A 26,111-nucleotide genomic window follows, 5' to 3' on the forward strand; every position below is an offset into this window, starting at 1 on the left:
TTTTATGGGAGGTAGAGGAAGGATATATTTAATTTACCCGACTGAGAAGGATATAACAATGGTCCAGAAGGGAGTCAATGAAATGAGCTTGCTTTAAAAAAAAAAAAAAAATCCCAGTAGCCTGAGTCAGCCTGTGCAAGTGATTTGGGAGAGGAAGGGGAGATGATGTCATGGGTTCGGCATGTTCCGATCTTGGCCACTCAGTGCAGAGGGGCCCAGGGAGTTTGGGGAGGGTGTGTGCGTGTGTGTGCAAAGTTCACAGGAGCGGGTAGGGGGGTGAGTAAGAGCGGGTTGTAAAACAGGATTAATAACCCCTTGTCAGACCTTTCCCTGTTACTGTGTTTTTCAGTAATTTTGGTTTGAATGAAGGCTCTCTAGCCAATTAATGTTTATTTGTTTCCTTTGGCAAGACCCATTGGGGGAAGGGATGAGATTGGTGAATTTAAAATTTTTGTTTTGTTTTTGCATTTTGGAAGAAGAGGCAAGTAACGTGAGTGTGGGTTTTCAATGAAGGCTCCCCTGCCCACCCGCCCCCTCCCAGCCGCAATCCACCCCTTTAAGAGGCAGGAGGCAAGACATGGCCAGCTGGTGCCTTGAACTGACACAGGTGCAGAGGCAGTGGGGGGGTGGCGAGCCAAGAATAATTACAGGTTTCTGAACCATCAGGCCCCTCCTGACACAAGCGCTCATCGCAAAAACTGCTCTTTATGGAGAATTAATGGTGAAGCTGAGCAACTGTCAGGATCATTGTTCTCGCGAAGCATCACCCCTCAGGGGGGAGGCCTTCTCCCGAGTCCTTGGGCTCTCATGAGTTGCTGGAGCAGGGTGCCCTTCTTCTCGAGCAAGGACTGGTTGGCCCTCTCCCGCGCAGTGATGGGCTTTTCCTTTGGGGGTGTCTCTTGTACATTTTTTTTCTTTCTTAAACCACACTCTCAGCCCAGATCTGGGTCTTTGCTCTAGTGTAGGATGATTTTTCCTTGACTATTAAGGCATGAATTTTATTTTGTCTATGAAAGTATAATAACTGAAGCAGAGACATCTAATGAAACTTACTTTCAAGCTCTAAAGTAACAAATGGGATTTCCTCCAGTGTGTGTCAAGCTAAATGGAGACTTAGCTGGGAAGCAAGTTGATAGTGGACCCCAGCATGTTCTGTGATCTAGCTGTGATGAGCAGTGGTGTCTCTCCATGACTCAGAAGTTGAATTTAGTTATAGTTCAGTGGCCAAGTGAGAGCGAGTGACTCTCCTTAAGGGCTGATGTAGGGTAGGTGCAGTAATTGTAGGTAGAGGCCAGAGTGATAGACTTCTCATTGGTGTGTTCTGAAAAGTAACACATGGAAGAAGAACCCTGAACCAAGATAGGATGGCCTCTCGTGCATGGGCCACCTTGTCCCTAGTGGACACTGAATTTTAAGGGTCACAGACACTGTGAAGGAGGAAAGAGCTCTTCCAGGTTGTTGGAGGCCTGGGAGACAAGGAGCACAAGACGTGGGCCCCAACTCTGCGCAGGTTACATGGCTGTAAAATTCGCCTTAACTCTTAATTCGGATTTGAGTTGTTTGGTGGTTGTTGGTTTGTTTGTTTTTAATGCGCTGCAACTAAGGAATCCTTGGGAGATGAAAGGGGTATTTGAGGCTGTCTATTTCAGAGACGTCATGCTCTCCCCAGGCCTTTAATTTTGTCTCCTTTCTCCCCAGCCTCCCCAAAGGAAAAATATACAACAAATATTTTCTTTGTATGTTGAAAATAGTTGGGGGAGGAGAAACATTGAAGGGGTTTTGGTAGAGATTTCCCAACTTTCATGTTTGTTTGGAATTCAGTTAATTTTCATAGCACTGTCTCTCAGAATTTACAGATTACTAGAGGGAAATACTTAATTTGGTTTCAGCTCCAGCAACCAGTCGATGTGAGAGACAGTGGGAAGGAATGGCATCTTACACTGGTTACAGTGCTGTGGTGGTTTTGCGGAGTTCAGCAGTTCTGACAGTGATGGGTAATACTGTTGTACCTCTGGGGTGTGCTGTTGATGTGGGTTCCTTTTTTTTAACCTAATAGCTAAAAAACGCAGTAAGAGATTTTCACTTATACCATATACTTGCTCACCCACAATTTCTAGACAGAATTTATTCTCTCCTAACTTTCCACCCAAATATTTTCTGGCAGTGAAAGTCAAGAAAAAGTGAATGTTTGTTTAAAATCTATCTCTAGGTCTTACAAGTTTGATTCTTGTCACTGGTTCATACCTCCTCTCTGCTACGAGTTAGGTTCACTGTTACATTCTCCTCCTCAGAACTGCTTTGAAATGTCGAAACCCAGGAAGATGGGCAAAAAGTTGAGGTGCCTGTTATGTGAGGTTCTCCCACAGGCTTACTGAGTTTATCAATTATGGTGCTTCCTTTCCCTCCCCCAATCCCTCAGAAAAATTGGTACCAGAACTCTGGCCATGCTTTCAACTTCCTTTCCCATCTTTCAACTCTGACCTAATTTAAAAAGACTAGAAATGTGTCAGAACCATTACATCATACCATCCTTTGAAGGGGGAAAAAAAAAATCACAAAGTTCCCATAAATATCAATCTTTGCAATCCTATAGAGTTTTCAAGTTGGCTTGGAGTTAGAAGAATAAAGATTTTGCCAAAAAGTGTGAAGTGTGAACTTAGTTAATAATATGTTAGAAAGAATGAGTATTTTAGAAGATTGCTTTACAAAAGAAGCACAAATTACCCTACTGTCAGTAGCTTGTTTTGTGTCACTTTGAATTTCCATTCTGGGTTGTGTGTGAATTTCAGAGCACAGAAAAGTAATTAAGCTTTGGGACACTCCCAGGAGGAAGGTAAGAGCTTAGTCTCCCTGTTTCTATACTTCAGACTCTTTGGGGACTGTGGCACCATGGTTAATAGCACGTGACAAAACCACACATAATAAATGTCAGGAAGGGGCTCCCATGGGCAGCTAAGTGCAGTTCACCTGTGTGTGCAGTTCACTGGGTGAGCATTCTTTCTGGAGCCAAAATTCACCCCTTCCTTGCTGGAAGCATCAGCATTATCATCATCATCAACATCAGTAGGTCAAGGTCTGATCTCAGAAGAAGCATGACTTTGCAAGTTTCCATGAAGGAGATTGCTGTTATCTCCCCATATTTTTGCCTCTATGTTCTTTCCCCAGTTTGTTTGATCTCTTTGTTCTTTTAACTCTTGGATCTTTTAAGTGAATGAAATAGGTGGAATACTTAGAATGAAGGGCAGCTGGCTAAAGGGAACACAAATGACTGATAATTGATTATGAACACAGGTAGTAGTGTAGGTGGCACTTTATTTCAATGACTATATTATTCCAGAAAGAAATCATTAGCAAAATGCCATTTCTTTTATTTCTTCTATTTCTTTTTTGACTCACTAACTCAAGTATATGTGGATCCAAAGACTACAAATAACTACTCCTAGTGACACAGTTATTGAGTGGTGGCAAGAATATTGGACCAATGGCTTTGTCTTATGTTCTAATTAAAAGACAGAAAAAAAGCCTAGAACTTTTTGTGTTTTAAAAACATTTGGCTTTAAAGGGATGGCATTGAGGAGGCTGGACTAGAGTCTGCCCCAACCAAACATGGGTATAGTTTCAGTGGTGGTGATGGATGGGGGTTGTGAAGCAAGCTTATGTTTTAGAAAGTTCTTACAGTGCTCCACCACTTCAAATACTTAGACATATCTCCCATCTGAGATAGCAAAGGTAGAATTTAGCTCTAAAAGATTATTTTTATTGTTTGAGACCTATGTGATTTAAACAATATGGTCATTGCTTTTAAGGAGATCATAATCTTAATAAACCAGACATGCTACCAATTTATGGACCCTTAGATTCATTTTGGAGACACAGTTTAATTGTCCAGGATTGAGGAGGGTTGTCTTTCAACACTTGACAGCCAGCATATTTTCTTAACTCTGTGTTTCCTAAACCAGGCTTCCTGAAAGAGATAGACTTTATGCTGAACTTTGGATGAAAGAATGATTAGTGGGAGAGAAAATAAAAGATTGTGTCAAGCATATGGGCATGAGGGGAAGTTAAGGAGAGGAAAAATAGGTGAGGGAAACCCTTTAGGGGGAGGGTTTTAGGGGAAATGGCAAAAGCACCTGGAGATATTTGCAATCTTGACTGGCAATTTTCATGTAAATTATGATGAGATAAGGACAGGTTGAACAAGAGCCATTTGGTAACCTTGGCATCATCATGCCCACATATGACCAAGTTTCTTGATCCTGTGAAAGTAACTACCTCTTGCCAACAGCAGGGAGATTTTGGTGAACTTAATTTGTCCTGCAAGACTTGGATTATCCTGTTTTCTGTCAAATTCTGCCTGTGCATCCTATCATAGAAGTAGCAGGTATGGCAGTTAACAGGTTTGAATTTTTTTCTTTTTTAAAAACTAGGTCTTGGATTATCATTTTAATAAGCATGTTTCAACAAGAAGGCTATGAAGAGAATGGAGAGTATTTTAAAATATTTCAGGGTGATCATTTCAAAACCAAATTCAGGTGATGTTTGTTAGGAAACTAGAAGAAGCCATGCATTTTGAAATTGAGATATCGGACAGCCTTCACAAAACTCATCTGTGACTCATAAATAATAAGAAAGTCGCTTTGCAGTTGGGTGCGTTTCCTCCCCATTGCTGACGGTAGTGGATTTTTGAGAAGGTGGAGGCTGATCCAGTGGCTCAAACCCTAAGTTGTATTGTTAGGTCAGGCTGAGGAAAGCCTCATTTCTCCAAGGTGAGGTACCAGACAGCCATGATTTATGTCATTAAATTGACATCTGCTGACTCCAATTTGGAGTTTGCTGGCTAGTGTCATTGGGACAGAGTAAATCTCTGGTTCTGGTGGACAAACAAACATTTGAACTCTGTATCGAAATTTGCAATCTGGAGACACTCCTAGTGTGCCGCCGATGGGCATTTCTTCTCTCTCTCTCTCTCTCTCTCTCTCTTTTGAAAGTATTTAGACTTATATTAAGTCGCAAAAATTGTACATAGAGTTCCTGTATACACTCTTTGCAGCTTCCCTTAATGTTACATAATCATAATACAAGTATCAGAACAAGAGATTAACCTTGATAAAATACCATTAACTAATTTATACACTTTATTTGAATTACATTATTTTTCCCACCGGTGTCCTTTTTCTCATCCAGGATCCAGGCAGGGATCCATTGCATTTAGTTGTCTTATCTCCTTAGTTTCCTGCAATCTGTGACAACTTCTCCTTTGTTCCTCATGATCTTCATACTTTTAAAGAATACCAGCCAGTTATTTTGTAGAATGGCCCTCAATTTGTATTGGTCTCATGTTTTCTCATGACTAGATTGAAGTTAGGTACTTTTGGCAAGAATGGCACAGAATAATGTTGTGCCCTTTTCAGCCTATCATGTCCGGGGAGCATGATATCAATACGCTGCAAAATTTTATCATATGGTGAAGGTGGTGCATGCCAGGTTTCTCTACTGTAAAATTATTATTTTTGTCTTTGTAATTAATAAATGTCTTGTTGGGTGGGTGCTTTGAGACTAGGCAAATATCTTGTTTCTCATTATACCTTCATCTATTAATTTTAGCATCCATTGGTGATTCTTGCCTGTACTCATTACTACTTTGTTGTTTGACTAACGGCGATTTTCTATTTCAATACTTCTATTTTCAATACTTCTATGTTTATTAATTGTAATTTTACTATAAGTAGGAGCTGATCTATCTCCTCCATTTATTTATTTATTCAACCGTTTATTTATATCACTATGGATTCTTGGATATTAATCATGTTCCATGGGTTAGAATCTGTTATCATTATTCATTTTTGTTGCTCACGTTGCCTAGATTTGGACTTTGAGAACTCCTTCAGGTTGGCTCATGAGTCTTTTTGACATGCCTCCATCACTTTATGAGCACTTCCTTACCTTCTGGTATGACAGTATATTCTAGTCTCATCTTTATTTTCTTTGCCTCAGCCTTTCAATCAACTATTTCTCCAAGGCACTCTGGTTCCCTTTATTGGATAGTGATATTTAGAAACCAAGATCTTCATGCCAGGTGTGCTCACTGCTACTGGGGTGTCTTTGCTTGTAGACTCTTCTCATTGATGGAGCTAGGAAATACATGTATATATACACATACATGCATATACACATTTATTTCTATACATACCTCTGTGTGTATATGTATTAAAATCTCTGAGTAAATACTGATACCTTAAATTCCAATTAAACATCATAGGCGTTTCTTAAGGGAGTTCTTATAATTATTTTTCAAAAACATTGGTGATAAACTGTCTCTTTTGCTTGGAAATAATCTAACATTGAAATCCTCCTCCTCATTAACATTTTAATCTCCAACACTCCTGTTGAGTTTCTGGTTGACAAAGTCTTCTTTTCTATCTAAGCTTCATCTCCAGCAAATATTACAAGAAGTAGATTTCTCAAGACAAAAATATTCCATAATGATTTCAGAGGGCTACTCAGCACATTCTGATGGGTACTCATGCTTCTCTAACTCTCAGATGGAATAATAATGCCTTGTATTAGGATTGCAAGTGATAACCTCTCTTAAGTGGTCCAGATTTTCCCACATTTAATCATGGGAAGTATCTCCATCCTTAGATAATTAGTGTGATCCATGTGTTTTGGGATTCAATCTGGGATTCAAACTAGGGCATACTGGGTAGGTTATTTTTGTTTGTTTTTTTTTGGTACGCGGTCCTCTCACTGTTTTGGCCTCTCCCGTTGCGGAGCACAGGCTCTGGACGCGCAGGCTCAGCAGCCATGGCTCACGGGCCCAGCCGCTCTGCGGCATGTGGGATCTTCCCGGACCGGGACACGAACCTGTGTCCCCTGCATCGGCAGGTGGACTCTCAACCACTGCGCCACCAGGGAAGCCCTGGGTAGGTTATTTTTTATCCTCCCTGAAGAGTGTGTAAATGCATTTAGAATATCTCAGTTCCTTAGAATTCCTTAGAGTATGAAGAGATCTGAGCTTCCTAATAATCACAACAATTTCTTAGTGACTTTTGATTCTGTGAGCTAAAAATATGTAAGATGACATGACATCCGAAAGCTGTATCCACAGACACTGGTGACTGTGAGTGTGAAATCGTCCTTGTTTGTGAGGCCGGGAAGGACCTCTTATAACCTATGATTCAGCTGATTTCTACCTGAAACATATCTGTGTCTCTATGGTCTGGTTCTGCTCTTTGGGCAAAGCTAAAGGAGTATTACAATTATGTTCTAGAAGACATGTATTAGTGGTCATTTCTAGGATTGCTAGCCTCAGCCTAGTCCAGGTTAGGGTCAGCAGGTGGCTTTTGTAGAGTGGAGTAGAATAGAATGATCAAAATAATAGTATAAAGTTGATTTTATCTTTGTTTGATAGACATAATGTACCTGATGGGTACCAGACACTGTACTTGGCAGATGATGGTTTAAAAAGGGAAGGGGAGGTTTCAGGGGTAATATCTTATAATTCAGAAGTGAATTGACTGGGGCTAACACTGAGGGTTTCAATATTGGAAAGAAGTAAATGATAATTTTTAGCAATGAGATGGAAAAATGAAAGGGAAAATCTCTGAAACATAGAATTCAGAAAAGGGGCAAATAAGGATAAGACAAATTCCTAGACCTGAGAAGGTGGTAGAACTTGTTTCGGATATAAAGTGGTGGGAAGCTACTCAGCAAGAGCTATTATTTAATCAATAAGCAAAATAGAATCAAACTTACTTTTCCAATAAGCTTTACTTGATTAATACCTCCATAATATAGAGTACAGAATTCATTGTCCACTCATCCCCTAAGAACTTATCAACATACTTTATTGTTATGTTATTTGGTACCACTTTGCTTATAAATTCATGTAATTTTTAGCTGGTAATTGTTTATTCTGCACCTACATCACATGGATCTATCACCGTCTTCTTCTTCTAACATACAGAAAGCCTTGCACCTTGCTGTGAACACAGTAGTTGAGTGAACACTTGTGACATGAGGGTTGAATGAAGATTGGAACCATTCATTAGTTTATCCTATTAAAAATCAATAGTGAGACCCAAAGGTGATTCATTGTTAAAAATCTGCTTTTCTTATTCAGTAATGCAGAGTTTTACCAGAAGGCTGATTAAAAACCAATCTTTTGAAATGTCACCAAAATAAAATCCTTGACAGATACAACACAACTAGGTATATCATTAAAATAGATTCTTAACAGAATAAAAACCTAGAATCAGAACATTGGTTGAAAACATAGAAGCTCTACAGAGGCAGTAAATTAGGAGCTAGTCACATTTTAAATTTGCCATCAGTGTTTTCTTTGTTGAAGCCCCAGAAGTTAGAGCGAATTGAACTGATAGTATAAGTTAGCACCATGGTTTTCTACCAGATTCTGGAAGAGTAGGATTAAGTGAGGAGAGCTTTTAGATTATAAACTTAAAATCCGCTTTGGCCATAATAGCGCTTCCCCCATCTTACAAAGACTTACATGCACCATGGATGAAGATTTGTTGAAACTCTGAACCTTTCTGTTTTTTTGGTTTCTTTTTCCTCACTTCTTTACTGGGTGAAAACTTTATGTTGAAATAGATTGTGTCTTATGACTGTACCAATTCAAATAGCTATGATGGAACTTATTTTTATTGTGGAGTCAGAGATGTCAAACTATTATAATGGGACTCATGCTCCTTGCCACACAGTATGTAGCAATTGTATTTTGAATAACTTGCTGTAAACAATGGGGGTTTTGTCATGTGCATCAAAGGTTTTATACAAGGCGTTCTTTAGAACAGTGTCCATTCCTGCTGGTTAGGGAATCCATTCCCAAGGCAGGGCTTGCTGTTGGTTCAGCTCATGACTTAGTTTGGGTGGGCATGGTTTATTCTAAAGGGCAAGTTGGAAAACTGGTCTATTTTTGTGACTTGCTAAAGTCTATTTGAAAAATTAAGTTGGACTGTGTGGAGTCTTGATATGAAAATCTTGTCTGATTCTATTTGCTTCTTGCTTGCGCGGGAACTCCTAGGGAGGCTTAGAGCATCTCACCTGCTGAATTGGATTGTGGAGCATGAGACCATTTTAACATTAAATGTTCTCAGGGAACTTGATGGTGTGAGATAGCCCTTCTGGGCTTCTAGTTCCCCATTAACTATAGTAGTTGAACTCATATCATGTGACCCTTGTGAACTCTTCAGAAGTGTCCAGGGAGAAAATAACAAGGTCAGACCTTTCAACAAGAGAATTTCAGATACGAGCCATGAAACATTCTCTGTTCCTTCCTGTATCTTCTTCCTCAGCCTGTCAACATGTGGTCTCGTGGTGTTCTTTGCTTCTGATGGCTGTTTCTCTCCCTCCCTCCTTCCCCTCTGCAGACATGCCTTGAATTGGAACGCTACCTGCAGACGGAGCCTAGGAGGATCTCGGAGACCTTTGGTGAGGACTTAGACTGTTTCCTCCGTGCTTCTCCTCCCCCGTGCATTGAGGAAAGTTTCCGGCGCTTAGACCCCCTGCTGCTCCCTGTGGAAGCGACCATCTGTGAGAAGAGTTCGGCAGTGGACATTTTGCTCTCTCGGGACAAGTTGCTATCTGAGACCTGCCTCAGCCTCCAGCCAACCAGCTCTTCTCTAGACAGCTACACAGCCGTCAACCAGGCCCAGCTCAACGCAGTGACCTCATTAACGCCCCCCTCGTCCCCTGAGCTCAGCCGCCATCTGGTCAAAACCTCACAGACTCTCTCAGCCGTGGATGGCACAGTGACGTTGAAACTGGTGGCCAAGAAGGCTGCACTCAGCTCAGTAAAGGTGGGAGGGGTGGCAACAGCAGCGGCAGCCGTGGCGGCAGCTGGGACAGTTAAGAGTGGACAGAGCGACAGTGAACAAGGAGGGGTAGGGGCTGAGGCATGCCCCGAAAACAAGAAGAGGGTTCACCGCTGTCAGTTTAACGGGTGCCGGAAAGTTTATACAAAAAGCTCCCACTTAAAGGCCCACCAGAGGACTCACACAGGTAGTGGTACAAGTTGGCCGCACGTGGTTTCTTCTTTTTCCTCCTTTAGCCTCATGGTGGGAAGGGCTTCTCTCTGTTCCGAGAAGTGGCCTCCATGCCAACTAGGAGGTGCAGAGAGGCAGGTGGGCCTGGGTGGGGAAGCAGGCGACTCACTCGTTACCTTAGGATCTCCAGGTGTCCTGAGCACAGGACATGGGTTTGTCACTCACTGGCTCGGAGACACTTTCAGAGGCAATAATTCTACAACCATGGTGTAGAATCAGACACTACTGAGGATGCCTGAACAGGGGCTCTGGTGGTGTGACTCACAACCGTACGTGATATGTGCACCTGTCACTTTCCTGGTACTTTTCATTGTTTTATCAGTGCAATTTTGCAGTTTGGATCAACAGTGGAATCCTAGGAGGTACATTTGAAATTCACAATTGAGCAAGGTAGCCAAGGTGTCCCTATTCACTCTTTTTCCAGCATCCCTGATTTTTCATCAAAGTCACCAACAGCAGGAGGGTTTCAGAGTTCATTAGAGGTGATCATTCTATAATTAATTGGCATCTCCTCTTTTGCATTGTTCTCTGGCGCATGCTTTATGGAGAGATGGCAGAATTGCTTTTTAATGAGCTTGTTACTGAGAAGTTGCTAAAGTGATTACATTGCTGTGTGTGTGGTAAGGGCGCTGGGGACCGGTGGGGACTGTATATTTTCCTCAGGACTTCTGTGGTGACTCCCAGGAATCATGTTGATCTTGGGAGCGATGGGATAATTTGGTAGAGGGGGGTTTGCAGAGAAAAGAGTGAGATTAGCATATTCCTTGAATCCGGTCTTTGTTCTCTGGTTTGAGTTGGAAGCTTAGGGCTGGTGGCTCTTCTTGGGGTTAGCATCGTAGGAGCAATTACTATCATTGGGGTTTTTTAATGAGTCCCTGACAGTGTATTGCTGGTATGGTTTTTGCATACTGCGTGCACAGTACAAGCTGAACAGGGAAAACCTCCGAAAGTATAAACAGCAGAATCAGAGTGTTGTCAGGGAGAAATAGGGGATTGGATCTAGGCTAGGAGATGTGTTGGTGAGAGTTCTTTTCGGGCTTACTGCCTGTCTTCCAGGTACTCTGTGGTGGTTTGTGGGCTGTGTCACCAAGGAAGTGTACAGTGCAAAGTTCATTGGCTGGAAAATCAGGAAAACCTGGGTTCTACTCCAGTGCTATTACTAACTAGCTTTGTGACCTTGAGCACATCGCTTTACCTCACTGGCGGCCTCATTTTCCACATCTGCCAAACAATCTGGATCTTAAGGCCCCTCTCAGCTTTAATCTTCTGGGGGGAGGGGGTCTGTGAAATGTCTTTGTGCAGGACAGAGAAGCTTCCCTGAGGTAGGAGTACATAATGTGTGACTAGAAGCCATCACCACCGCGAACCTGGAAGGTACTCCCACGGGGGGATGAGCGTGGACGTTGCTTCTTCACACCACAGGACTTAGGCATGCTGTCCTCTAACTCCGAACTGACTTTCCCTTCTGCCCTTGCTTGGTTCATGGGAAGGTCCCCTAAGGTAACTTTTGAACCTGTGGCTCAGGTTCAGGTGCCACTCAGGGTTCCCATTGGAGATTGGGTTCAAGTCCTCCAGTCCACATACATCAAGGCGAAAGCTTCCTTCAATTTTCAGCTTTTCTTTTTCCTCTCTCTGATATTGTCCTGGAGGTAGTTTTTATTTATATGTCTTTCTTTCTCAAGTCAATGAGTAAAGTAACGAGAAGACATTGCAGTGCTCCCAGGCTTCAGCCATGACTCATCTCCTGTTCCCCGCAGGAAACCAGAGAAGGCAGGATGAGGCAAGAAGGTTGAGCATTGTTGGGGGTGTGGAATTCATGCTTATGAGCACAGTTTTTCATTACTGACGTGAGACAGGCTATGTCCTGCCTAGTGTGAGACTGGACGGCTCTGGGGAAGCAGAGAGTCTTTTTTGGGGGTGAGTCCAGAGCATTTTCTTCTTTTCCCTATCCCCTCTTTCCAATGGATGTGTTAGAAGGATAACTCTGAGGAGTGATGCATATTTTGTGCTTTGTTTTTTGGGCATTTTCTGTTCAGAGTGATTATCAAGGTGGAGCTCATTATGTTTCCCATCACCTGCAACCTCTTGCCTTATAGCGAATTAAAGTGGAAAGACTCCTCCCCGTGGGGAATTTACCCAAGAAGGCACCGTGCATTATTAGAAAGGCAGTACTGCAGAGTGGTTAAGAGCAGGGCTTTGCAGTCAGGGAGACTTGGGTTTGAATTCTGGCTCTACAACTTCCTAGATTTATGACCTGGATACATGATGTATCTTCCCTGAGCCTCAATTTCCTCATCTGTAAAAGAGGGATAATTTACCTCCTAGATTGTTTTGAAGATTAAATGAGTAAACATATGTAAAATACTTGGCAGATGGTAAGAGCTCATTAAGGATAGTCATAGGGTTGGTTATAGTTGTGACTATTGCCGATGATCTTGATTAGCAGTGATTTTGTGCAAAAACAGCTTTATGTAAACTAGAAATAAACCACTTAAAGTTAAATGCCACCAAAGAACAAGAAGCTTTTCTTTCCTCACTTCCATAATTTCAGTGTAGGGGTGATGATACAAGGACATTACTCATGGAGGGTGAAATTGGACATGCAGGCCTTGGCCCATTGAAGTTGATGGTAATGTAGAGCATGACTTTCCTAAAACAACACAGGAAGCAATGGCCTTGCACCCTCCAGAAGCATTTTGCCAGTAAAACCTTCTGCAGAGACAAGCATGGAGGGAAAAGTAGGTGCTTTGAGAAAGAGAAAGGATAGGAGGGGAGGCAGAAAGGATAGGAAGGATAGGAGGGGAGGTAGAAAGGATAGGAAGGATAGGAGGGGAGGTAGAAAGGATAGGAAGGATAGGAGGGGAGGCAGAAAGGATAGGAAGGATAGGAGGGGAGGTAGAAAGGATAGGAAGGATAGGAGGGGAGGCAGAAGTGGAGATGGGGGATTAGGAGAGGGAATCTGAATTAATTTGGATGAAATGGATGAGAATCGGAAGTATTTATTTGGAATTGGTGTGAAGGGGGCACATGGGGAACTGAAAAAAACAAAAGTGATAATTTATGTGGTGTGGATGAACTAAGAATAATGAAAAAAGCATGAAGGATGGAATCAAATTAAGTGCAAACATATCAAGGAAGTAGACTAGTAAAAAGCTTGAGGGCAAAGGTATACGGTGATGGGAATTCAGGTTGGAGATGAGTCTGCTGCTAGAAGTGAATGGAGTAGGAAGAGCTGCTGACTAAGTGTTGAAATGAAGTTTAAAAAAATTGGCTCTGGGGCTTCCCTGGTGGCGAAGTGGTTGAGAGTCCGCCTGCCAATGCAGGGGACGCGGGTTCGTGCCCTGGTCCGGGAAGATCCCACATGCCGCGGAGCGGCTGGGACTGTGAGCCATGGCTGAAGGGCTCTGGTTGGATTCAGGCAAGCTGTTTTAACACAGGGCTCACTTTAATTCAGTGAAAATATTTTCTTATCCTTCAGCTGGGGAAGTGTTCTGGGACATAAAGAGAGAGAGAGAGAGAGAGAAAACCATCCAGGAGAAAGAGGGAAAATCTTGGCATTTTGTTCTCTAGGGTTATATATATGATCTATCTCTTCTATATGGTAATATGTTGAAAAAGAGACACTTGCAAATGTGAAATAAAATGTGTGGGTCTCTGTCTATGCATAAAGAAAGACAATACGTTGTTGGTAACATGGACTTCCTTGCATTGAAGAATTTTTAAAAGTGTTATCCATTTAATCTTTATACAGATAGGATTTACTGAGCTGGAAAAGATATGCTGCTGCTTCTTTTTTTTTCCCTTCTGTGTCTGTTTTTTGAGGATGCTGAATCCTTCAAACTTTTTGCCCTGGAGGATGTTAGGCAGTGAGGTGGCCTTTCTTTTTTTCAGGTAACAGATGTTCAAGTTGGTAGCTAGGGCACAAATACTGGTTGCCCAAGGAGGTGAAGTGAGGGATGGGGGAGCCAGGCTGGGGGTTGCAGAAGATGAGGCAGGGACTGGGACAAAAGGAATATTGTGAAGTAGCAGAATCTTAGTGAAAGAAAGCATATAAAAATGGACATATGGTTTATTCATTGGGAAGAGCACTTAGTGCTGGCATGAGCGTAAAAATGTCCTTTAGCAGCCAAGCCATTACAGACCTTTCTCTCCCACTCTGTTTTCTGGTCTTTGTATAATATATTTTTCTTTCTCAATAAGTCAACCATTATGTTCATAGTTTTATTCATCTTCTTGGAGACAGCTAAATAATTCTTATATTTTGACACAGGGGAATCTCTCACTTTCAATTAAAAAAACCACTTTATTATGCTTATTTTCAGCAAAAATCAATTTGTTAAAATGTTAGTAGTTTCTATTCAAAATGAGAAAGAATAATATTCCACATTTCTTCTTGATCACTGCTGGGTAGGAAAGGAAGAAAGTCTGTGATTGAAATGGTGCTTTGTGTTAAGCGAGCAGACTTTTCTAATATGGAAATTCATATAAAAGCATGTCCACATTTACACTATTAAGATGAGTCAGGTTGGTAAAGTCTGGACAAAGGCCAGCAATGAAGTCTTTGGTTGTTGGTCACAGAAGAGGAAGAAAAGAGGCCACGTCCTCTCTTGTGCTACTTGGAGAGCTCTCTATAGACTGGGGTTGCTTTAGCCTAATCCATGGGTGGTGATAGGACATTCTAGATTTTGCACTGAAAAATATAAAAGTATGCTTTCTAAGTGAAAAGATAAAAAGGACGTGCAATTTACTTAGCATTCTATATCTGCTTTGGGGTGGCCATAATGAATCAAGATGTGGCACAATCTCTAAGTTTAATTAGGATTTAGGGAAATTGTTTTTAAATGGAAAGGTGAGTAAAAACATTACAAACAAAAAGATGAGTGTAGTATTTAAGAGGCAAACAAAAGTGCTTATTTTATACATATAATGAAAGTTCTTTAAAGTTTGAAATATAATTTATTTTACTTTTCAACAAATACTTATAAACACTTGCTATATGCCAGGTATTGTTCAGAGTATTAAGAAACAAAATTCGATTGAGTAAATTTTAAAGATCTTATTGGCTTTATTCAGTGATTCATGAATTGGGCAGCATCTCATCTAACAAATAGAAAGGAACTCTGAAGCACTATACAAAACAAAAGACTTTTATAGACAGAAGGGGGCTGGACAAGGAAGTTGTACCAGCAAAGAGTCTGATTGTGGCAAGGTCACCTTCCTTTAGGGGAAGACAGGGATCTATCATGCAAATTACCTCTCTAGCGCTGATCAGGTAATTCCAGATTGACTGGTTTAAGATTCCATTCTTGGGGCCGGTGAACCTATATTAAAATTGTAAGTTTCAGTTTGGTGAAGTGGGGCTTAGCACAAGTGACTCCATTTTGGGCCAGTTGTCTCTTTTTTTAACAATTCTCCCTTTCTGATCAAACTCAGCCTTAGAGATGTGATCAAAATTTAACGCATTAATGCCACTCCCAGCTACTGCTCTGAAGATCTCACAGTTTTTGCTGATTCTCTGTGTGCTATTCACAGGTCATGACTTAAGTTTCACACTTTTTAAGTTGGTCATTCTCTTCATCCCTTTTCTGACATTTCAGTCTTAGGGTGTTACTTGCTTGGTGGTTAGTGACCATGAACATGCACTTAAACGTGCATTTAAAGTGCACCAGGAAGACTACTATGATTATTGTAAGGAAGACAAATTCCCAGTGTCTGGAGTGCACTTCAGAGCCATGCTCCCCAAGACCCAAACCAAGCAAAATCAAATACGTCAAGGAAGACCTCATTGAAGGAGTCACTTTTTAAAGCCAAGTGACTTATTCAGTGATTTTATGTAGCTGAGTTTCAGCTTCCCCAGAAGTGTGAATCCAAGTGCAGCAAGTGGTATTGGATGCAGCACAGACACCTTATTGTTCAGCTAAAAGATAATCAAGGGCTATCCCATTATCAAGAACAACCTTGGTCAGAGTCTAAGGAATTTTCTTGGGCAGCTATTGCTTTAGCAGTGGATTTTGCAATACTTTCAAGAGTTAAGGAAGGTTCCTGATCATAGTCTCATTTGTACTCACTTCTAACCAGGGAAGTAAGTGCCTGCCAAAGGAAGCGAATCCTGAGTCCTGAAGCCTTCTGATAGGTCCCTTCTAACTTGACAATGTAAATCAGGGGAATTGACCAATGAGGTGCCTCAGTTTGATTGTGGATGGTTAGGGGCACAGTTAGGTAACCTAAGAGGCATTGCCTGGTTATGTACCAGCCATCTAGGTATGCATAAGCCCAAGGAGAATGATAATCACCACAGACAAAGATTAATCATGTGAGGGCACAAATCATTCCCATGAAGGTGGCACTGTTAACGGATTCATTTGCAGGGATCGTTGCACTTGCCCATTCAAGCCAGGGGTCAGTTAGTTTTTCAGTGCATTTGGAAAGTAAATCTCCTAGCCCCAAATAAAAAGTTGTTCTAAATTCCTTGCAAAAATGGGTGCAGCTGGTAAGATCTTTTCACGATTGGGGTAAGATCTGATTTAGATAATCATAAGAACGTCGAGGTGCAAATGTACTATGGTTTGTCTAGGTATTGTGTCTAGTTGGGCAAGTACAGCTATAATCAGAGAAAAGTAAAAACAAGGCACTGAATGTCCTGGCCATAAAAGTTAGACCCTCTAAGTGACTTCTAAGGGGGGTTCAATTGTAGTTTACAGGACATTAGGAATAGAAGAAAAATTGGTCGCAGGAAGGACCAGGGGGTCTCTAGCATTATGGACAGGTTGGAGTTTTTAATGGCAAATCCAGCAGTCTAAAAGGTTATCCCCCTTAGTAATGGCCTGGGAGATATGATGGTGTTGTCGTTCCAGGCCAATGCCACAGTAAAGGAAACAAAGAGAAGAAGAAAGGTTTTTAATGTTTCGTTAAAGTATGAAGTCTTGATTCAGCATCTTGGGTGGAAGCAGTCTATACTGATGTCAGCTACTTCTCTTCCTAGTCAGTTTAATTTGCAGGTCTCCAGAGTTTGCCCAGGAGCAGATGTCAGGTGGAACCTTCTTCAGCTGTGAGATATGTACCCAAGGTTCAGTGCCTTCTATTTTTGCAGCAGTGTCAGTGGTCAGAAGCACTTGGTAAGGTCCTTTCCATGAGTCTCACTTTTGCAAAAATATCAGAGTAAAACAATAACTGCCTGTAAATTATAAAAGACTTTAAAATGCCCACTGTTAAGATCTGATGAGAACTCATTTGCCGAGGAAGTGTATTTATTTCTGTGATATACATTTTAAGATAGTAACTGGAATTACGACTGATAACATTTTACCAGAACATTTAACATTTAAGAATTTCATACGATTTCTGGAACACTTATAACATATACAAATACAAAATAGAGAAGACTTATTGTTACCTATTTGGCAATGCTTCTTATTTAATTTAACATATCAAATAAGCCTATTTAGTTTAACATCTTTCTTTTTATGAGGAGACAGAATAAATCTCTTGAGATGTTCCAGGGGCCCTCTGGAAAATCCCAAAGAAAGTTTGAAGTCAAAAAACTTCACTTAGAATTTGATTTGGGGGGAAGTGTGTCAAAAATATCCATTTAATAGTGACAGTAGATACTGTTAAAGGCAAATACAGAAGGTTACATAGTTGTAAGCAAAACTTAGCTCTTTTAATATTGAGAAGATTGGGTTTTCTCAAGCAGTCAAAGACCTGATAAAGACAGTGTGAAGCACAGTAAGTTGCTGGTAAGACACAAAATCTTCACTGTCCAGGCAGATTACTTAAAAAATAAAGAAAATTTCACAATCCATTATCAAAAGCAGACTAAAAGTACAATAAAACCTTGTAATTTTAACAGAGAAAACCAATTCTAATTTTATACTAGTGTACTTTTGATATTAAAACTCATTTTTTTAAACGTAAATAAATTCATTCTAATCTTAGCCAGCCTGACTACACATAAAATTTGTTTCCAAGGTTCCTTTTCCACAAACTTTCTACAATTTTGTCCTATTTTTTTTTTCTTTCTCATTTTGGAACAATCAGTCATTTTACTTTCCTTACCTACTTTTCATACACAGTTGTTTTCCTTCACCCTTATTTTTTCTAAGTAGTTTTAATTACATATATTGATAATATTGAAAATAAGGAATGCATCCTTAATTCATAGTGAAAACTAAGATGTAAGAAATTGTGGACTGTCTCTTATATGGGCATTCTGTGGATTGGCAAATTTATAAATACATTTCATAATTTCTAGAAGTATATTCTTTCTCATAATAAATTTTCCAATGTAGCAAAAAAAAAAAAAACCCATGTCTACTAATAAACCCAAGTTTCTCAGTAATAAGAAGCTAAAAGATAAACCTGTGTTCAGGACTAATGTTCCAGTATTTATATGGAAATGATCTAGATAGTCAGTGACTATTCATCATTTAATTTAACTTAGCAAAACTTTAAGGTTTCAAGTTACCAAAAAGATTTGGGGAAACTATTTAAGTAGATATACCATAAACCATAGTTATTGCTGGATAGTGGAAACGCTTACCCACTTACATCTATTTAAATCACTTGTTCTCAACAGTTATGTTTAGATTACTCATGAAAATTTTATCATACCAAGTTATTTTTCTTGCTGAAAAATTTTGTAATGGAGATAACATGAACTTATTTGACTAGTAAACCCAGGTAGAATAAAATTGTATGTCTGCATTATTTTCAATGTTGATAACTCTAAAGACATATCTATTTTAATTAAGCCAACAAACTTAAACTAGCTTTTATTTACTGAAGATTATCCTAGGTCACGTGAACTTGAAAAACATTTGAGTTTTCATATTTCTGAGACTATGTTTAATTTATATAGCATTTGTTTTTAAACCAATTAAATGGAGCCCTTTACAAATTAATCTTAGCAATACCATCCAGAGGTAGAAAATACCACACATCTACAACACATATACAGTTGACCCTTGAACAATGTGGGGTTCAGGGGTGCCAACCCTCTGCATAGTGGTAAATCTGTGTGTAACTCATCATCCGCCCTCTGTATACATGGTTCCTCTATATCTGCGGATTCAACCAACTGCAGATCATATAGTACTGAAATACTTACTCTTGGAAAAAACCTGCAAACAAGTGGATCCAAACAGTTCAAATCTTTGTGGTTCAAGTGTCAACTGTGTATATAGACACACATAAACATACAGACTGACTCAGAGACCTTAGAGCTTCCATCCTCAAATTTTAGCCATGAATTAGGTACAATAATACAAAACTCACTAGTTATATAAAATAAGTTGGATCAAAATTGTGTGTTTGGCAGATGGAATAAGTTAAGGCTCAGATGGCTAAAGCTTTTCACTAATATTTGTGAAGAAGACACTTAAGATTTTTCATTTGTCTAAGTTCCAAATAACTCCCTACCCCCTTTTTTCCCTTTGGTAAGAATTACCTCCCTGGAGTTTGCACTTCAAAGAGATATGGCCTAGATACAATTTCCTGGAGAAGACCTGGTAGAACATTTACATCTCAAAGGCACAGGAAAAGAATGTAAGTTCGTCCGAGAAGGACTCTTGTTTCATAAGGCCAGAATTTTTACAATACCTACAAGTCTTTTGAGATGAATAGGGGAGGTTTGGGGATTGGACTTCGAATTGTTTCTAGAGCTGCATTTCTGGTTTTGCAAAAATTTGTAAGATAGGGGCAGTTGCTTTTAATTTCTCAAAGAAGTGGATTGTAGCCTAAATGATTATCAAGGGGTTGATTTGCTTATTCAACCACATTATCTTCAATTTGCTTTTTTATATTGGGGAGAGGATTTCCAACTAAGATGGAAATGAAAATTTATGTTCTGGATTTAGAGCTGTTTGTCTTCGGAATGTTTTAGTAAATCCTTCCACAAAGGCATCAGAATAGTTTTTGTTATTTTATTTTTTTCCTCCTGGGTACATAGTTTCATTTATCTTAGGGGAGAAGGTTTAAAAATTTTTTTCTGTCAGGCTCTGAATATCAGCTTCCAGTTTGGCCAACTTCTGATCACAGAGCTATTTAAAAAATGCTTTCAAATATCTTGTCAGTTTTCAGCTGACACACGCAATAAATATAAATAAATAAAATGAAATAAAAAATACTGGCAGTATTGAACAATCCTATGGACTCAAGAGATGTCCCCAAAGAGGATGCAAAAGTTATTACCCTCCCAAGATTCGGAGCCACTCCCAAAGATAGCCAAAAAGAGAAAGAAAGAAAAAAAAAAAAAGACAATTCCCCTGAGGGCTGGCTGTATACCCAAGCTGCAAATGGGGTTTAACCCACATTTCTGTCCAGCCATATCTAGCTGCAAATGGGATGTAACCTACATTTCTGCCCAGTCATATCTTGAGGCCCTCAAATTGACAAGCCAAGTTCTCAGGACGTAAAACAAGACAAACAAGAAGGTAACAGCTGTCCTTGGGAGAGAAAGGATCAATAACCAATGGATCTGGATTTAGAAAGGAAGGGGCAGTGTGAAATTTTATTTTCCTCTCCCAACTGGGCATAACAGACAGAAATTCAGGAGAGCTCCCTCTGGTAAGAACTCTCACTCTTTGCTGGCTTCTGCCAGTTTCCCAGGATCCCATCTGCAGGCTATAGTATTTACCAGAATTTGACAAGGTTTTTCCATTAATTTAAATTTTATTTTTCCTTGGCTGTTTAAGGGAATAATGTAGCAGTTTACCAGAAAATCTCTCGGAGTCCTGTCAACTCTGGGAGGGGTGCATATGGGGACCTTCCTTTGAGGGTAGATATGGGGGTGTCTGTATGGCCACTAACTTGGCAGACTTGTTCAGTCCTGTAGTCTCTTCAGAATTGAAAGACAATTCAAACAGAAGACAGTAGAAGGAATGTTACAGCAAAGGGGGGTAAAGGGGAGCAGTAGGAACTGTGTCCCTCCTGTGGTCTTTGGTTTTAGGTACCTCTTGAGTCTTTTCATTAGCCTTTTATAACACATCTTTCAGTGAAGGTAGTTTGGAACTTTGGAGCCTCTGCCTGCCAATTACGGTAGGTATCCCATTCTATTTGTTTGATTTGGGAACCCTTGTTTTAAGGCACGCTTTCTTAAATGATCATGTCTAAATGGAACACGCCCTATAATGGCCGTTGTAATTCTAGGTTGTCTTTAGTAAGGTTTTGCCATTGTTGTTAAGATATTTATAGCTTCCGGGACCATGGTTCTTAGACATAAAATAAGCAGGTGTGCCAGAGGTAGTGTACTCAGTTCTTTGAAACGTAAGGATCCTAATTTTTTTAGCTAAGCCTTGGGTCTCTCGGAGCCAGAATTAATACCCAAGAGGGATGTGGCACTGGGTTGGGGATTGTGTGGTGTTTTACAGCACACCTTGTTGTGTGGAAATTTTCTTGGGATTGGCAGGTGACCTGGTGTCAGTCTAACCTGTTTTGTGACCAGTTTATCCTAACACAGGAGTCTTTTGAGTTAGGTGACAAGCGCTCTAACAGCTTTTAAGTGCTCGACCATACCCATCAATTTTGTGACTTTTGTCTTCTGAGATTCCCATTAGCAATAGTCATTACCTCATATGCACACTAACATACCAGCAGTAACCAAAGACATGTTACTGCATACTGGCCAAGAGAAGGTGCTAGGTGGACACCACCAGCTGTTCCCAATGAGGAACTACAGACTAAACAGTCTCTAATAAATGGGGACTGTGGACTAACCAAGGGCTAGGGACTTGGGTTCCAGGTGGGACCGTCTGCCAGCTCACGCTGACCCACTAAGCCCTGGACTGGGGCTGTGGTCTAACCAAGGGCTAAGGATTGGCACTCTGTTAGAGCCTCCTATCATACTAGGCTGGCCCGTTAACCTTGCACTGGAAAGCCAATTGGATCAGGAGCTCAATGCAAAGAGAGCAGAACTCAGAGCTGAGAGGAACTTACCCACAGCCCTTGAAAATGATGAGACAGAGAACTCAAAGGTTTACAGGTACCAGTGCCTGTGTTTCTCGTTATCTCTGAAGCCATCAGAAGTTTCCTTTGGATCCCGCCACTGCCTCCAAATCTGTTAAAAAACAAAATTCAACTGAGTAAATTTTAACGATCTTATTGGCTTTATTCAGTGATTCAAGAATTGGGCAGCATCCCATCTGGCAAATAGCAAGGAGCTCTGAAGAGCTCTACAAAATGTAAGACTTTTATAGGCAGAAGGTGGCAGGACAAGGAAGTTATACCAGCAAACAGCTGTTTGTGGCAAGATCATCTTCCTTTAGGGAGGATGGCAGGGGTCTCTCAGGCAGATTACCTCACTAGTGCTTACCAGGTAATTCCAGATTGACTTGTTTAAGATTTCATTCTTGGGGGAGGCTAAAACTATAGTTAAGTTAGGTATTAAGTCTTGATTTGATGATGTGGGGCTTAGCACAAATGACTCCATTTTGGGCCTTTTGTCTTTTTTTTTTTTTTTTAACAGAAATCTTTTACAAATATAACCCTTTAAGCCATATTAATCTAATGACACAGGTGCTATTCTTATTTCAAAGAGGAGAAAAATGAGACCAGGAGAGGTCAAGTAACTCGTCCAGTGTCACAGAGGTCCTAGATGGCTGGTCCAAGATTCAAATCAGACAGTATTGCTGCAGTCCGAGGTCTTAACTTCTGTGCTAACTCATGAGGGGAAAAGAAGCCATACAGATATTTTTCTTCATAACCCATTCAGAGGAAATGAGAAACTTATCATTTAAATACAAATTGACAATGAAAACTACTTTAAGTGTCTTCTAAATAGGTAAGAACCGGCAGGATCCTTAAACATACTGCCTCATCAAGTGACTGAGAGCCAGAGCAAGGAAATTACAAAGGGATGATCTTCCGTTTCCAGGCCCATTACTGTTACTGCAATAGTTACTATTATTATGGTCATTACTATTAAACCGTTTTTTTTTTTAATTAAAGAGAGACTTTCTTATAACATTCCCAATTCACTCATTAAAATGACAAATGTTAATAGTCTATCCATATGAAGTAATAAAAACAAGCATTATCACATATAGTGGAAACTGAGGACCAAAACTATAAATATGCCTTAGTCCAGTGTATACGACCTGCCACTGGCAGAATTAAAATTTGTACCATGTCCCTTAGGCTTGCATTCTATTTAGTAGAATTTAGTAGTATTCTTATTTACTTTGTTCATTCAGTCATTCTACAAACAGGTATTAAGTGCCCGTAGATGTCAGGTGCTGTGCCACAGAAATGACCAGCAGTTAAGAAGGGAAGAGCCAGTCAGATAAGGAGTTCTAAAGGAAGACAGGGCATTAAATGAGATTAGGGCTCCTGTCCGTGGTCAGAAGCAGCATGGATGATTCAGAGATACGAAGCCGCTCTTCTCTTTCTGGAAAGGGTGTTTTTTACTGAGGCTGTTCATCTTTTAAAATGATGCCAATGTGATAATACACTAATGTATATAAAATTAGAAACCCTAATTCGAGGTCAGGCGTACCAGCAGGATAAAATTAAATACCTCAGTCTGGAACTGTAGGGGGCCCATCGACCACTTTCAACCTCCTCAGCGCCATAGATAAGAATTCTTTGAATTTATACAATAGCAACTGAAATAGGGCAATTTTAAGACATTAAAGGGCCTTTAATATGCTGACACACATGGCTGCTAATGAAGTTTATCCATGTGTTGAGGCAGAAACTCATTAAACCCCTATTATGGGATGGAAACTAGCATAAGGGTTAACTGTTCAGTTCACAAGGTGGAGAGAGTTTAATGGGAGGGTTTGATAGTTTGGATTTAGCATATTCAGGGGCTTAAGAGAAAGAGTTTGAAAGAAGGGGCGTGAATGAGGTGGGGAAAAAAAATTGATGGGAGAATTTTATGATTCAGGAAAATCTTAGAGCTTCACCACATGATAATTTAGCAATATGCTAGCTCTTAACATTTATGAAGATAAATTTAGGTAAACATATATTGAGTAGAATGGCTTAAACTTAAGCATATACACAGCAAACACATTTATTTTATTATTATAATATGGTAATAACTGCAGGCTTTGTGGGATGCCTATTCCAGTTGTCCTTTTAATGGATAATTGGTAGTCACAAAGTAAATAAATATGTTAAAATAAGAATTGAGGAGAAAGAAAAAATCATGAAATTAAAAAGTATTTCACCATAAACAATACTTATTGAACACCCACTATACTACTGTTCCTTCCCCCATCTCTGAGAACCTCATTTTTTGATACAAAAGCCTGAAATATGGTTTCATAAAGCCATTATATTTAGAACCTGATTTCAGAAGAGAATAGAGCATGGATTGGGGATGGGAGGTAGGAAGAAGGAAGAGAAAAGAGGAATCTCATTTCAGAAAAGGCAATGGAAGTAATCGAATTTTATAAATTCTAAGATTTAAAGGTTAGGCCAGCTCTGTTTGCTAAAGAGGAAAAGAGGTTCATGAGAAGTCTGTGCAAATGAAGGAATGGCATTGGGAAGGCCAAGTGTGAACCTGAAAAAAACTGTTCCCTTTAATAAATAATGTATAGACGCTGTTTCTAATACAGTAAGGATATTAATAACCATGATCATTATGGTTATCCTGTATATATTATATTGGGAGGTTGGAGGAAAGTTAAATGGAGCTTTGTAAAGAGTGCAGGCAAAGATAATATTGTAAGAATTAATTGGTGGTAGGCAATAGTTTTTTGTTGTTGTTGTTGTTTTTTTGCGGTACGCAGGCCTCTCACTGTTGTGGCCTCTCCCGTTGCGGAGCACAGGCTCCGGATGCGCATGCTCAGCGGCCATGGCTCATGGGCCCAGCCACTCCGCGGCACGTGGGATCTTCCCGGACTGGGGCACGAACCCGCGTCCCCTGCATCGGCAGGCGGACTCTCAACCACTGCGCCACCAGGGAAGACCCCGGCAATAGTTTTTTTATGTCTCCTGAAGTTGAAATAGTAATGGAGTGATTCTGTTTGAATCAGGAAACAAAGGGGAGTTCAAGAAAGTCATGTGTAATAAAACCAAAACCAAAAGCTTTTTTTTTTTTTCAGCTTTGGAATAATTCTTTTGAAAAAATTAGTTGAAATACAAGGACAGATGAAAAAGTATTTGTAAAATGATGTGCCTTTCTTTGAAAAATATTCAGTTTGAATTTTGTAGAAATTGTAGTTGAAACCTTGAATATGGATCATGAGGAAACAAACTTTTCATAGAAAGAAGTTAATTCTGGTAAGCAAATGGAACTCTTTGGGAATCCAGCCTACTATGGATATATGTGTAATGGGACTCAAAGCCAGGCCATCAGCTACCAAATGGAGAGAGTGTGGCCCTTTAAACCAGGCAGTTTCAATTTGTCCCCAGTCTAATGGAGGCGAACTGGATGGCAGCAAATTTGTTTTCTAAAAATCTCAGTTCCTTCCTTCTTCATGCCCCACCAAAGAATCTTATACTTGATGCTTTCCTATATTGAGTCACTTCCTGCCTTTTTAGCCTTCCTTTACCCTGCATTACCTCAGAAAGGATCTGGACACTATTGATTGGTGGATTACATGTCCATCAACCAGTATAAAACGCTGAAATCTTTTATTATGTTTTGAATCTTCAGTTATAGGAGACTCAATGGAATTTCAGGAATCTGCAAGCAAGTAGGGAGTCAAGATGGGGGCGTGTTGGAAGCTGGAGCAGCATTCTCCACCTCCCACTCTTTCCCATTTCCCTGCTGATGGATTTTCTACATTTTCTAAGAGTAACCTCTTTTCAGGCATTTTTTAAAGTAATATATTGACAGGACAGTTATTAAGCCAAATGTTAATAGAAGGAAGACCATTCAAAATAAACAAAAGTTAGTGACTTTTTAATGTGCCGGCTATTTGGCCAGCCAGTGACAGAGTCACCCCCCATTCCTGCAGTGTCTCCATATTTGGTTGCCAGTGTTAGGACCTGACTAGCTTATATAATGGAAGTCAACCTACTTAAATTATTTAAGGGTGTCTGCAGAGAGAATATGCTTTCTGTGGTCTGTCCCATATTTATGTTCACCTTGCCTCCTCC

At 40.2% G+C, this 26,111-nt stretch overlaps 1 protein-coding gene across 17 annotated transcripts in view; it reads left to right on the top strand.

Annotated features, from left to right (window-relative positions):
* The window catches only part of KLF7 (KLF transcription factor 7), a 123,070-nt gene that overhangs the window by 40,711 nt on the left and 56,248 nt on the right, over window positions 1–26,111 (top strand). For 6 of the 17 annotated variants that reach the window (XR_003436316.1, XR_003436302.1, XM_027123034.1 and 3 more), the window contains exon 2: window positions 9,390–10,020. Coding sequence is in view for 13 of the 17 variants with exons in the window: in XM_027123034.1 (XP_026978835.1) it covers window positions 9,390–10,020 (631 nt within the window). In the remaining 4 variants the exon portion in view is untranslated. Of the gene's footprint in view, window positions 1–9,389; window positions 10,024–17,046; window positions 17,180–17,440; window positions 17,835–19,503; window positions 19,613–25,111; window positions 25,290–26,111 lie in introns of those variants that run through there. The other 11 variants (XM_027123040.1, XM_027123044.1, XM_027123039.1 and 8 more) reach the window with 6 other exon arrangements.

Source organism: Aethalodelphis obliquidens, unplaced genomic scaffold (assembly GCF_003676395.1).
Source record: "Aethalodelphis obliquidens isolate GAN/ISIS:26980383/991018 unplaced genomic scaffold, ASM367639v1 scaffold2, whole genome shotgun sequence".
In the NCBI taxonomy this organism is placed as follows: Eukaryota; Metazoa; Chordata; class Mammalia; order Artiodactyla; family Delphinidae; genus Aethalodelphis; species Aethalodelphis obliquidens.